Source organism: Neospora caninum, chromosome X (assembly GCF_000208865.1).
Source record: "Neospora caninum Liverpool complete genome, chromosome X".
Lineage (NCBI taxonomy): Eukaryota > Apicomplexa > Conoidasida > Eucoccidiorida > Sarcocystidae > Neospora > Neospora caninum.
The window spans coordinates 6,924,524-6,938,049 of NC_018396.1; the positions used below are offsets into that span (position 1 = coordinate 6,924,524).

The 13,526-nt window shown below is 60.8% G+C and overlaps 1 protein-coding gene across 1 annotated transcript; it reads left to right on the forward strand.

The window, feature by feature from the left end:
- Positions 1–608: 608 nt before the first annotated feature.
- On the forward strand, positions 609–12,565 carry NCLIV_053020 (hypothetical protein; the record flags this gene model as incomplete). Its single annotated transcript, XM_003884856.1, has 3 exons — positions 609–859; positions 1,974–9,160; positions 9,435–12,565. 3 exons carry the CDS (start codon positions 609–611, stop codon positions 12,563–12,565), a joined length of 10,569 nt encoding a protein of 3,522 aa, XP_003884905.1.
- Positions 12,566–13,526: the final 961 nt, after the last annotated feature.

The window sequence follows — 13,526 nt, forward strand, 5'->3', positions numbered from 1 at the left end:
CGCGCCTCTTCTCTGTCGAACCCACGCCAGGGGCAGAGGCAAGTTTTGGAAAGAGTCAGCGAAGGACAAAACCAAAAGAGAGGGGGAATGACCCAAAGGAAAGCGGCAAACGCTCTCCGGCCTGTCATGTGAGTGCCTGCGCAACTGGGCACCCGTACAGGATGGTCAGAGCGAGAGGGAATGCCAAAGACGAAACCGTCTCGATTCCTTCGTTCTCTCCAGTTCTCGCAGCGGAGTCCCTTTTCAGTAACCTGGGGCCTGCAAAGATGTGAAATCATCAACATGGCCACTCCTGTGCTGACCTGCTCAAAACCGGAGGGGGACCTGCTTCACGCGGTCGCCTGTCTCTGCCAATCTGAGAAGACAGAGATGAGACGTTCCAGCGGGAGAGAGACGGGAACCTTCATCCTGGAAACCCCGCGGGAGGCTCAGAGGGCCCGCAGGCCGCGCGGGAAACGCGAGAAACGCGTCTGTGGTGCATCGCCTCTCCCAGGCATGCACTGGGGACTGACAGGTCCTGTCTTCCGTCTCGGGGCCTCGTGCCGAAGCCACGGTTCTCTCGCTTCTCACTCTGCCTTGCCATTTTGTTTCACTTTGTCTCCTTCGCCATGCCGATTTCCACGGTGTCGTCCCATGCTTCGGGTTCCTCGAAGAAGAACACGACGGCGGAGAACGGGCATACGGAAGTCTCTCTGTGTTCCTGGCTCGCGACGCCGAAGTCTACCGCCTGCGTTGTCCGGGTCTTTGTCTTCCTTCCCCTTCCCATCTTCTCCTACGCATTTTCCTCTCAATGGCTCTTCGTCGTCGACTTCGGCTCGGCTGTCTCCTCCCTCGCAGTCTTCATCGTGTCCTTCCCCCCGTATCCTCTCTCCACAGTTGCCCTCATCTTCTCATTCTCCTTTCTTGTCGTCTCCTTTCTCTTCGTCTCCTTTTTTTTGTCTTTCTGCGTCTCTCTGTCCCCCCTTCTGTCCAGCTGAGTCTCCTCTTGAGGTCGGCTTCTGCTTCACGCGTTCTGAGAGCTCAGTTGCTCCATGCTTTTCGCGTCGCTCGCCCAACGGCAAGTCGCGTTCTGCCTTCCCTTCTTGCGGTGTTTTGTCTGAAAGAGAGGTCTGCTCCGCTCCCGGTGACCCGGTCTCCTTTCCTTCTCTCCTGTCTTCCCTCCGTTCTTCTTCACTCGCCAGACCAGACACTCGTCACTCTGCTGGCTCTTCGTTTCGGCTGCATCGGCGGCTGGGGTCTTGTCGCGTCGAGCATGGTAGTTCTGTTCTACCATCCCGCGTTAAGATGAGCCGCTCTTCGGCACGTCTCCCTTTTTTCCCGTCCTCACCGTGTCCTTCCTGTCCCGTTTCTGACTCTCCGTCTGCTTCGTCTTTTCCGTCTTTTTCTTCTGGTCGTTTGTCCCGCGCTCTCCCCGCTTCTTCCCGTTCGTTGTCTCCTTTGCAGTTTGCTTCCTCGTCTTCAGTTCCCTCGTCTTTTTCCTCCTCTTTTAATTTCTTCTCTTCACCAGAGCCGAAGCACTTCCCCCCTGCTTTTCAGAAGTCCCGCTCTGGACACGTCCCTCGCTTCTCCGCGCCCGCAAATCGTCGAAGGGATCCCTTGCGGGCAAGGAGGGGCGAGACGGGAAAAAGCGCCTGGACGATTGGAAGGCGAGGAAGAAACAAGACAGGAAAAAGACTGAAGGAAACCTCAGGTGCTTTATTTCCCGGATCACAAGAACCGACCTTCCCGGCCTCCACTGTGGAAACAACTGCGGCGAGAAACGCTCGGCTTTGCGGCAGCCCGACACCCTTTTCCCCTCTGTCGTCTCCCAATCGGTCTCATTCTTCTCCTGGATCCTGTGCGTGTCCACCTCACTGCGTTCCGCGCTCTTCAGTTGTTCCTGATTCTTCGTCCGTTCCACCTTCTTTCCCTCCCGCATCTTCCCTTTTTGTTCCTCCTGATGTCGACCGTCTCCGCCGAGCCTCCCTTCCCAGTGTCAACCCGCGTTCGCAGAGTCGCTTCGCGCGGTCGAAGCGGGTTCCGCGCTCTTCGTTCGTGTGGTTTCCTTCTTTCCTCGTCTGCACGTTTCTCCTTTTTCTCTCGGCCCCGTCGACCCGGGTTCCGCTTCTGTCTCCTGGCCGGCTCTGTCCGGTACAAGCTGCGTCCCCTTTGGAGCCCAAAGAGGCCCAGGCGCCGTCGTCCTCACCGACCGCGGTCGAAGCGACAGCGAGCCCAGCGGAAGGAGACACCCCGCAGGCTCTCCACGTGTCTCCTGCTGTGGCGACTGAACGCACGCGCGACGGGACGTTCCCGAGCTTCAGCGGAGGTCAAGAGATCGGAAGCGAAGAAGGCGAAGAGGCGGAGACAGAAAGCCTGGACACTGGAGAGAAAGGCAACGCGAAACCCATTCAGGGGCAGACTTCTGCCATTCACTTGGGAATGAAGGCGAAGCCTAGCCAGGAGACAAGGGACGCCTCGCCCTCGCTCGGAGCAGGAGACGGGGCCTTCTCTCATTCGTTTCCGGCACAAACGGGCGACCGTCCGGGAGAGAGAAATGTGAAGGAGAACGAAGGAGAAACGGGGGGAAGGAAGGAGGACGGGCGATCTGTCAACGCGGACGACAGAATGCAGAAAGGAGAGATCCATGAGAAGACGGCGGGAAGCGAGGATCGACAGCAGAAGAAGAAAGAGGCGAACGAAGAAGGAGACTCAGAAGGCTTTGACGGAGGGAAAGCGGGACAGGGAGGTGGGGACGGAAACGTTTCGTCGTCTTCTGCGTCTCGAGAGGCGAACGGAGAAGGCGGGCACGAGCAAGACGGAAGCATCGGGGCTGCCGAGTTCAATGGCGTGGGTGACAGAGTCAAAGCCGATGCGCCCACAGAGCCCGCGGGACATGCTCGTGGAGAAGGACGGCATGGATGGCAGGCAGAAACGCAAGGCGAGGAAACAGAAAAGGAGACGGAACCACAGTACGGGAACGACGGAGAACGTGTGGAGGAAGAGGAAGTCGTTTCCATTTCGTCGCCTTCTCTTGAGCATCAGCACGAGGCACGAGACGGCGAGAGGGAAGAAACGGACGGCGTCCAGATTTCAGAAGTGTCACTGAAAGAGAGCGAAACGCAACAGAGCGAGAAGGCAGAGGGACAACTTTTAGGACACACCGCTGGACGTGGAAGCGTTAGGGAAAGGTTCTCGTCTCCTGTGAGTGCGATTCAGGAGCCCGGTGAGGCGCGAAGGGAAACGGGACCGCAGGACACAGAACAAGCAAACAAGGAAGAAACTGCATGTGAAGTCGTCAACGCGCTCTTGTCTGCTGTCTCACCTTCCCCCTCTTCTCCGTACTCCTCTTCTTCTTCTCCCTCTTCTCTCTCTTTTTCTCTCTCTTCTTCTCCCTCTCCTTCTCCCTCTTCTTCTCCCTCTCCTTCTCCCTCTTCTTCTCCCTCTCCTTCTCCCTCTTCGCCTGCGTCTTCTTCTCCGGCCTTTTCTTCGAGGGGCACTATCAGAGAAGGAAATGCGACGCGTTCCTTCTCTCATTCTCCCTGGCCTTCTGCGCCGTCGTCCTCTGTTTCTGCGTTGGGTTGTCAGCCTGCCGATGTCTGTTTCGTTTCTTTTCACGGGGTGTTCTCTCTTTCTTCTCCGTGCTCTCTGAGGGACGTGGCCGCCGCACACGAGCAGCCTGAGGGGGAACCAGCAGAACGACGCCAGGCTTATGAACGGAGACAGAAAGGCGAAGAAGGCAGAGAGGAAGGAAGAGGAGCAAGGAAGATTTTTTCGAGAGCTCTCGGGTTGATTTCGTCCTTGACGAATCTTCTCTCCGCTGGCAGGTCTTCTCTCGCGGCTTCGCCGTCGCCGCCCAGCCCTGCGGGGTCTTCAGCCTCGCCTTCTTCCACACGTGCCCCAGAGGCCAGCTTGTCTTCTGTCGCATCTCCTTTCTCCCCGCGACTCCCTTGTTCTCTTCCGGACGTCGGCGCAGGCGCAAGTCCCGCGGCTCCTCGCTGCAGCTGTGACCCGGCGCCTGGGAGGATCCCCCAGAGGTCTCCTGTGGACTCGCAATCTCACCAAGGCGCGTGTTCTCTGTCTTCTCCCTTTCTCTGCGCTGACACACGGACGTCGACCGCGGGGGTCGGCGACTCTTTGCAGGCGACCGCTGCGTCTCGCGCCTTTTTTCTTCCTGGTCGCCCTCTTACAACCGAGTTGAGATGCTGCAGAGATGCAGCAGACAGCCGTCCTGTTTCTGCATGCGCTTCCCCATTTGTGTGCCTTCCTGTCCCTCGCTCACCTGTGCGAGAGAGAGAGATTGACGCGTGCCCAGTCTTCGCCTCCGGCAGCCAAGCTTTGTTCGGCTCTGCATCCTCCTGCGCTGCGCCGTCGGAACAGAGAGAAGAAGAAGAGAGACGCATCGGAGAAGGGGGCTTAGTGAGCGAGTGTTCCTCGTTCCGCTCAGATAGCTCCTTTCCCTGCAGCCGCCTAGCTGACTCTTTCGCGAGAGACGGAGAGAAGAACTCGGCGCCGAGGACGGTCGAGGCAGATGCGAAAGGCACTGAAGATCCCAGCCGTCGCTCGCCGTCTGATCATGCGACCGCCGGCGTGTCTCCAGCTGGTGAGTGCCGACGCCGCCGGGGTGCGGATTTTTCTTTCTTCTCCGCCTGCATGTGCGATACCTCGGAGGAAGGCGGAGCACAGAACGGAGACTCCTGCCGCCTCGCAGGGATCGCGTCTCGCGATGCAGAACCCCAGCGAGAGGCGACAGAGTGTGCAGAAGGCGATGGAGAGATGGAGGGAAGAGGAGGCCGAAAGCGAACTCCAGAAGAAAGGGGAGGCAACGAAGGAGACCGCTTTCCTGTTCAGGCGAGGCGCGGGCGTGGCGGCTTGGACTGGGCGCTTACGTCCAGCACGCCCTCGACTCAAGAGCAGATGCGAGACAGCCCGCAAGACGGGAAGGAAGCCGTGGGGGAGAATGAGGAGGATGGGTCTAGAGCGAGTCAAGGAAGAGAGGCCGTCGCGACGGAAGGATGCGGAGAGTCTGTCCGTGGGGAAGCCGCAGGCGCTGAGAACGCGACAACTCAGGGAGGAGACAGTGTTCCGGGAGAGGAAGGGGGAACGCAGCTACACGAGGTCGTCGCCGGAGAGAAATGGAAAAGCGTACGTGGTCTATGGTCGCCGTCCGCTCTCCTCCTTCGCCGTTGCCTTCCTCTGTCAGTTCGGCGCCTGGTCCTTGCTCCTCTCAAGGCCTTGAGGCGGCGCATGCAGCGCCCGCTTCGTTTCCCGCTTTCTCGCGGACTGGCTGGAGCAGGCGCGCCTCGCGAGCCGCAACGCGGAGACGGATCGCAGCCTCTCCGGGAGACAGGCGAAGAGCTAGAGAAGGCAGAGGAGGACCAGGAGACGCCGGCAGCTTCTCCGGGCGATTCCGACACGGGCCCAGAAGGACAGCTGGAAGGCGACGGCGAGTCGGCAGGCGAGTCGGCAGACGCGTCTGGTGGCGAAGGCACGTTCCCAAAGCCGGCAGCGCCGAGGCTCGACAGCGCGGGCGCCTCTTTGTCCGACACGCGAAGCGAGGCTGAGAACGCCCCGGAATCCGAGGCCGTCCCGCGGTCTCGCCCTACACCTTGCGCATCCGCGGCGTGCGCCCCTGAGGTCCGTTCGCGCCCTGCGAAGGCGGAGTTGTCGCTCAACGGTCGGCCCTTCTTGCGCGGGAGAGCGTACGAGGCCGAGGCGCAGAAGCTGAAGTTCGACTTCGCGTCGGTGGATGCGGGCGCTCGGATCGTGGCGAGCAGTCGCGGCGTCACCAACATCAAATCGGTGCAACGAAACGACCTCGACTCCTACATGTTGGTCCCCTGTCAGTTGCAGCCAAAGTTCTTCGTGATCTCCTTCACGGAACCGATTCACGTGGAGCAAGTGGCGGTGGCGAGCATGGAGATCTATGCCTCGGCCTTCCGCCACATCCAGCTGCTGGGCTCCGACGTGTACCCGACGAAGCAGTGGCGCCTCCTGGCGAATCTCGAGACGAATCCACGCGAGGCGCAAGAGATCTTCGACGTGAAGCGAGAGTGCGCTGCGCTCCACGGCGGCCAGGCCTGCTGGGCAAAGTACCTGAAAGTCCGTCTCCTCTCCTACCACGTGGTGGAGGCCCAGTACTACTACTGCTCCCTCACCTCGTTCCACGTCTTTGGATCTACCGGGTTCCAAATGCTCGAGTCCCACATCCACAACGAAGGCAGCCCCGATGCAGAGGCCTCGCACGGCGCGGCCGAGGCAGAGGGCGGAGACAGTGGGGACAGTGGGGACAGTGGAGACGCGGGGTCCTCTGGGGAGGCCCGGGGAGGAGAGGGAAGAGAAGGTGGAGGCGTCGGCGCGTCGAGTTCCGGCGAGAGGCAAACGGAGGCAGGCGGAAGGTCGAGAGATGCAGAGAAGGAACCAGACGATGGGCACGGGGAAGGAGCGGACGAGGAGCGAGGGCGAGGCGAGTCGGGAGAAGGGTTCATGAGGACGAGGGACGGAGTGGCAGGGAACGAAGGGGATCGAGAAGAAAAGAGGAGAGGAAGTGGAGACGAAGGAGGGAGAATCGGAACGAGCTCCGAGGATCTGGAAACAGGGATCGCTGCGGCCTCTCCTGAGTTATTACGGGATCGAGGCGAGGCTGCGCCGTCGCCGCAGGAGCGAAAACCGACGCCCGAAGAAGACGACGAAGTTGAAGAGGAAAGAAGTCGAGGCTGGGCAGAACAAACTCCTCATGGGAGAGAGAAAGTCGACAGCTCTTCTGCAGCCGCTGAGGTCCTGGGATCGGCAGAGACCGGACTGTCTCCGTCGGCTGCCTCGCGACCGTCTGTGCTCTCCCCGACGTCGGTGGAAGAACAGGAAGCAGATGCGCCGAAGACGCCGAAGGCCACGCAAGAGGAGGCGCCTTCAGTCGGTCGTGCAGAAGGCATCTATAGCCAGGGCCAAGGCAAGAACGGAGAAGAAGAAGCAGGGGCTGTTCGCCGGTTGCCAGACAGCCAGGGGGGGGACATGGGTGGCGAGGGCGGCAACGAGGGGACGCGCAGTGAAGCGAGTGGAAAGGCCGGGAATCGCCCCAGTTCTGGAGACATGCGAGCGGAGAGGGAAGAAGAGGTCGAAGGGGAAAGGGGACACAGGCGAGAGCAAGACGGCGAGGGAACGGAGGGAAGAGAGCGCGAACCTTCTCGAAAACAAGATCAGGAAGAACACGTGAACAAAGAGAGAAGACGTCCTTCCTTTTCCCCAGCGTCCCCGGAGGAAGGCACCTCAGGCGCTTCGAGGACAGGAACGGAGGCGTCTGCGCCTCCCTCGAGTTCGACGGCTGAGTTTTCGCCCGCCGCGGCAAGTGAGGAACAACGAGAAGCCGAGCGAACGGCACATTCGGGGCCATATCTGGGACATCTGGGCACAGTCGACAAGAAGGACGGGAAACAGGATGAGAAAGAACCAGGCCCTGTCGGTATCGACGGCCACCGACAATCGGAGACGCGCGGCTCGGGTGCGGGTGCTCACGAGGAGACAGCGGATGCGCGACGAGACAAAGGAGAGCAGCGGGGACACGAGCGAGGAGAAGAACAGCGTCCGGCAGACCAGATGCATGCAGACCCTCTGGGGCCCAGCCACGCGCCAAAAACACCGGAACCGCGTGCTGTTCCTTGCTCGAACTGTGAGGAAGAGCAAAGCTCGCGTCCTCGAGCGCCACGGGCGTCTGCAGGGGCCGACAGAGGCGGGGACCAAGGCTCGCGGCTGAGGTCGGAGACTCCCCGAGCGGACGAGGGCACCCCCGCTTCCAGGAAAAAGCCCAGTCCGGCTCCGCCTCCGTCGCCTCAGGGGCTGGCAGCGAGAGAGAGCGAAGCGGAGACCGAGAGGGAAGGGCTGCTTCGGCAGCTCCACCGGTGGCGAGGGATCGCCCGCCTTCCTCTCTTGTTCTCTCCGTCTCCGAGTTTCCCTCTCGGTGGGACTGGCGGAGGCCCAGCAGGCGGCGCGTCCCTCCTTCGCAGTGTCCTCAACTATTTCTTTCCTTCCTGGAATCCCGTTCCGCCTTCGCGAGCTTCGTCGGTCGTGTACGAGTCCCATTCACTGTCTCCGTCCTTCTCGCTGTTCTCTTCTGTGCCTTCTTTCTCTTCGCCGGTGTCTCCTCTCAAGCGGCCGGAAAGGCCCCTAGACGGAGATCGCCAGGAGGCGCAGGAGTGGCGCACGCGAGCTCAAAGAGCGCACGAAGGAGATCGCGGAGGAACGGGAAGCAAAGACGGCGAATCTCCAGGCCGCCCGCCGGGCGCCGCGAATTGGGAGTCCCCAGATCGCGTCGTGGCGCACCCCGAAGGAGGGAACGGGGAAGAGCTCGCTGAAGGGGGTTCCTCTCCGCAGCGACGAAGCGAAGCGACGGCGAAACACGGAAGCGAGGGAGAAGACGGCGTGCCCCGCTGTGAAGAAGACTCGAAACGTGGACAGCGTGCGTGTGGGACGCGTTCGCCTTCGTCTCATACGCCGAGAATGCCCCCGCCGCGAGGCGCCGCTGTCTCTGCCGATCCGAAGGAGCCGCGCCCGAGGCCTTCTGGCCCGTTCCCGGGCCTCGAGCGCCTGTTCTCTCGCCGTCGCCCTTCGCCTTTCCGGCCTGATCCACGACTTCCGCGCTCTCCTGCGCCGTCTCCTCGGGGAGCCGCCCCGGAAGAGCGGCGCTCCACAGTGGAGCCCCTGTCGCCGTCGGCTTCGTCCTTTCCGTCGCCTTCCGCACGCTCCACCTTTCCGGCTTCTTCCTTCCCCTTCCCTGCGTTCCTGCCTCAAAACACGATTCTCGAAGATCTGCTGGCGTGGGCAGATCGCGGCGGGGGAGCACAGGGTCTCGCGGCGGGGGAGCACGTCCCGGGCGCGAGTGGAACTGGCGATAACTTCGAGGGGACTGCGTCGTTTCTCGCTTCTTCTTCGTTGTCTCCGATTCTGCCGCTCCTCGCCCAAAGACGGAACGGAGAGGCACCGTCCGACGCCAGAGACGGCGCCAAGGCTCTCGCGCCGGTCGTGGCCGCAACTTTCGCCCCGGAGCGAAGCGCAGCTGCGAAGCTGGCGAGCGAAGCAGACACAGCGAGTCTCGCGACGCGGGGAAGTGCCCTGAGTCAACAACAGCAGCAGGATCTTCTCCAGCTCCTCCTCCAAAACCTCCCGGTGGCTGCCGCCACCGCCAGTGCGAGTAGGCCGACTCAAAAAGAGAGGCCAGTTTTCAGTGTGTGGTGATATGAGCTGACACTTCGCCTTGTTTCCCCTTCTCCTTTTTAGCCTGAAACGTTTCCTTCTTCAGCAGGGGGGTTCGCTCTCTTCCGTGTGTCTCGCGGTCGTCCCTGCGGTGCGCGCGCTTCCAACTCGGGACTTCGCTTTTTGCTGTGCTTCTGTCGTCGCGCGCAGTCTGTCGGTGTGTGTCTGCTTATTTTTCTGTCTTTTCCTGCCATGTCGCTTTCGCCCTTTAGGTCTCTTCCCCTCAGGGTTCCCTGCCTCTCGTGGCGTCGTTGAGAGCCTGGCGGCGGACCTTTCTGCTCCGTCGCCGGCGCCTGCTTCCCAGAGCAAGTCAGGGGCTTCGGGCTCCGTCTCCACGTCCTCGTCTTCTGCGCCGAAAGGAGCGGCGAAGACCGCTGCGGCGTCCGCGTCGCAAGGCGGCGACAAATCGAGTTCTTCATCTGCTCCGAAAGAAAGCGCACCCGCGGCCTCGGTGTCTTCCCCCAAGGGCAGTGGCCACGTGCTGTTGACTCTCGTCGATCGCATGAAGGCTGCGGAGAGCCAGGGCGCTCATTTGAAGGAAAAACTCAACGAAGTGGTGCTCTCGCTCCACTCGAATCAACAGCAGACTCTTCAACAAGCTGTGCTTCTCCAACTTCTTCTGGAACTGGTGTCGTTCCTGTACATGCGTCTCAGCAAATTTGACGTCATCGTCCCTCGTCTCCCCTTCCTGCTCGACTTCTCCGACTCGGGAGCCGCCGCTGCAGCCTCCTTCGCAGCCAAAAGAACCACGGCCCTCAAGAGTGTCTCTTCAGCTTCGGGCGCGGTCGTAGGCGATGGAGACACCCCCGCGGGCCAGACGGACACTGGGCCCCAACAGAGGGCATGCTCGGGAAACGCTCGCGACTTTTCTCAGGCGAAAAAGACGCCAGGCCTCGACTCAGATCTCCTCTCTTTCAAGGGAGAAGGCCCGAGCGACGGTGGAGGGCGAGATTTCTTCGCATCGGTGTCCTCGCTCTTTGGAGGGAACGAAGAGGCGGACGCCGCGCGTCCCTCGCCGTGCGGGGGTCGGAGACGATGGGGACAGCGCAAAGGGACGCGACCGTGGAGCCCCAAGAAACGCGTTCGCACGACGAGAAAAGAGGGTGCCAGGTGTGGGGGCACCAGAAACGGTGAAGGCAGAGAAGAAAGCGGAGGAGAGAATGCGTGTGTTGAAATGGACGCCGAATCGAAGACGAAGGACTGTGTTGGGTTCGAAGAAGGGGAAGGCGACAGCACCTTTGGGAGCGACGAGAGTGAAGAGTCCTTCTCGACCACTGCCTTACGTTTTTTGACGTCATATCTTGTCACAGCTTTCTCCTACTTGGCGATTCTGACGGAAGAGGCGTGTTTCGTGGTTGTGGCCCCCATGCTCGACGCGTTCGCGTCCTCTGCCTCGACACCCCAATCGCTCTCAACCTCTCAGGGCCGGAGTTTCTGCCTTCACATGACGGAAACCGTCACGCGTTTCCTGGGCGCGGCGGCGACACTCCACCAGAACATCTCGTCTTCGCTCATTGAGTGCTGGCGACAAGCAATCAAGTGGGACCACGCTGGGGGGTTGTCTCCGGGGGATGGAGATCCAACTGAGAAGGGGCCAAACCCGCTGTCTCTCTTCCTTCTCCTTCTCTTTCTCCACTTGGCGTACGGGGTCTTCATTTTACGGCTCTTCTCGAAAAGAACAAACGAGGCGGCAGCGCGAGCGGAAGCGGCGGTCCGCGAATGCGAGGCGTTGCGACTGTCTCTAGCGAGTCTCCTGCGGGCGCCCACGGGGCCCGAGGGACACCTTGGGCGGGGCGTGACAGCGGGGAGCCTCGAGATGGAGAGCAGCGGGAGGAACACAGGTCAGAGCTCGCTTCGCCAGGAGACAGGAGGAGAACCGGGCCGTTTTGCAGGTCAAGAGAACGGCGCAGTGGAGCGGGCGCTCGGACTCGGCGACCGGAAAGACGCAGAGAACGCGGAGAAGAGAGGCATTGTGGAAGGCGAAGCCGAAGAGCGCACGCCATTGAAAACAGAGACGCTTCCCGCACTAGCCGCGTCAGATCGTCCGCAGGAAGATCATGTGTCACGTAGTCACCCCGTCTCGGCGAGGAGGGAGTCTCGAGGCTACGAGCGCTTCCGGTTGGCCTCCTTGGCTCTCAAGCGTGACACCATGAAGTGGGAAAGACACCGAAACGACGCACTGGAACAGCGGCGACAGTCGTTCGATCTCTCGTACGCAGCAGGCTCGGCGCGCTCGTCGCTCATCCACCCTCTGTGGCAGAGGAAAGAAAAACTCACTCTTGTCCCTCTGAAGAATTTCCCCGCTTCCCCTCCCGTGGACGGTGAAAAAGACCCTGAGCCGGGCGTCGCCGACCTCCGTCAGCAACGCCGGACACCCGCGAGGCCTTCTCCGGGCGTCGACCTGTCGCCTGCCGTTCCTTTCGAAGACCAACGAAATCTCTCTCGCAGGAGCGGTTCGTCTTGTTCCTCTCGCAGTGGAGGCGCGGCCTCGTTCGGCGACGGCAGGGCGTGGGCTCCAGGGGGGACCGAGGGACGAGTCGCAGGACCGTCGAGCGTCTCGCACGGCAGTCAGGCGCCAGGAAACGGAACTCGCCTGCCGTTGTCTGATGCGACACACCGAGACGCCACGTGGAGGGAGGATGCAGCCGTTGCGTCTCCGAGTGAAGTGAAGAGCGGCCGTGTTGCTTCACTCTCGTCCAGGGAAAGCTGGACGGGGTCTGTGCACTCGTCTGTTCGCGTGTCGCCTTCGCCGGCTCTGCCTTTCTTCAAGCACAAACGACGCACCAATACGAGTGGAAACCTCGACGGGAGCCGACAGAGTGGCTGGGGCCTGCGCGCAGCGTGGTCGCCTGCAGAAGGGAGCAGAGGGGGCGACCGAGGGGGAACGGAAGAGAAAAAAGGTGAAGAGAGAAAGGCGTCGCACAGGAAAACCTACGGCGGCCAGTCACACGGAAACCGGAAGGCGTTCAAGCTCCAGAGACACACCGTCAAAGGACTGTCCGGATCTTGTGGCTGTGTAGCAGCTCCTGGAGCTACAGGACTCTCCCTGGTTTCCTCGGATTTCGCGGCTGAAGTCTCCCCCGCGGGCGGCAGTCTTCAGGCCGTGGCGGAGGCGACGCCTGCGGGGGAGGCGACAAGGCCTGTCCCCGTCGGGTCTCTCTGCGCGGCGCCACCTGGCGACGACGCGGCTAGGCGAGGAGACACCGGGGCGGACCGGACAGCTGGAAGGGTCCAGCCGGCGTGGGGTGTGCGGGGAGTCGCAAAATCAGCGAACAGCGAGTCTTCAGATCCTCGCTCGGAAGTCAAGACTGAGAGAGCAGAGCACGCGAACGGGTTGCTGTAGACAGAACGAGGGAGAGGAGGGAAGATGTAGATCCGGAGCAAAGACGCGTTTAGGGAGTCCCGAGATACGCTGGGCGAGACAGAGACCGCTCAAATCGACGGGAGGCAGTCTGCCTATCGTGTGTGGGGCACGCTAGGCAGACTGCGATAGGTTCGGAGTCGCCGGTGGAGAGACAGGTAGCCCCCGTCGAGCGGTGGCGTGTTTGTGGCGCTAGCTCAGAAGGCCCCAAAATACTGAGTTATGTTGGGTGCATTTAGTTCCCGTGTCCACAAGAGAAACATTGTTTGGGACAGGTCACATGGTTGAAGCAAGAAGCACAGAGCGATTGGTGAGAGGGATGAGCAGAAACGTTTTGGATGGAAAAACGTGGACCTATGGCATGCACGCAGATAAAAAGGGGCGCTCGTGTCACTGCTTCATCGGAATCAGACGTCGTAGACAGAGGAGAGAAACTCAGGAAGAGTAGCATGGGGTGGTAAGTAAAATTGCTACCGGTGAATTGCACGTTTCCGTCGCAATTTCTTCCCCACTCTTCACTTGTGACCGGGAACCGCAAAAGCGAAGAGAAGGGACGAAGGAAGGGAGAACCACGGACGACAGGGATCCTTCCTCGTCCAATGTGCTCAACTTAAATGGGAATGGGGAAAAGGGCGGCTGCGTCTTGACATAAGGATGCTGGACGCTAAGATCGGAACAACGATGTTTTCTCGCTTGGTAGAACCGCACATGCTACGGGACAACTGAAGAGAGTCTCCTTTTCTGTGGAACGTTTTTGTTTTAAAAACGCGCGTAGACATCCATGAACAAATGTGGACGACAGGAACGCCGCACGGAGAGAGGATTCAATCCTTGATGTGCGCTTTCTGCATCCTATTTGGGGTTGCGGAGGCAAGCTCTTGGTTTCGGAGAAAGGGATCGATGTTGGCGACACGTAGAGTGCGGAAGTTTTGTGTGTCTTGAG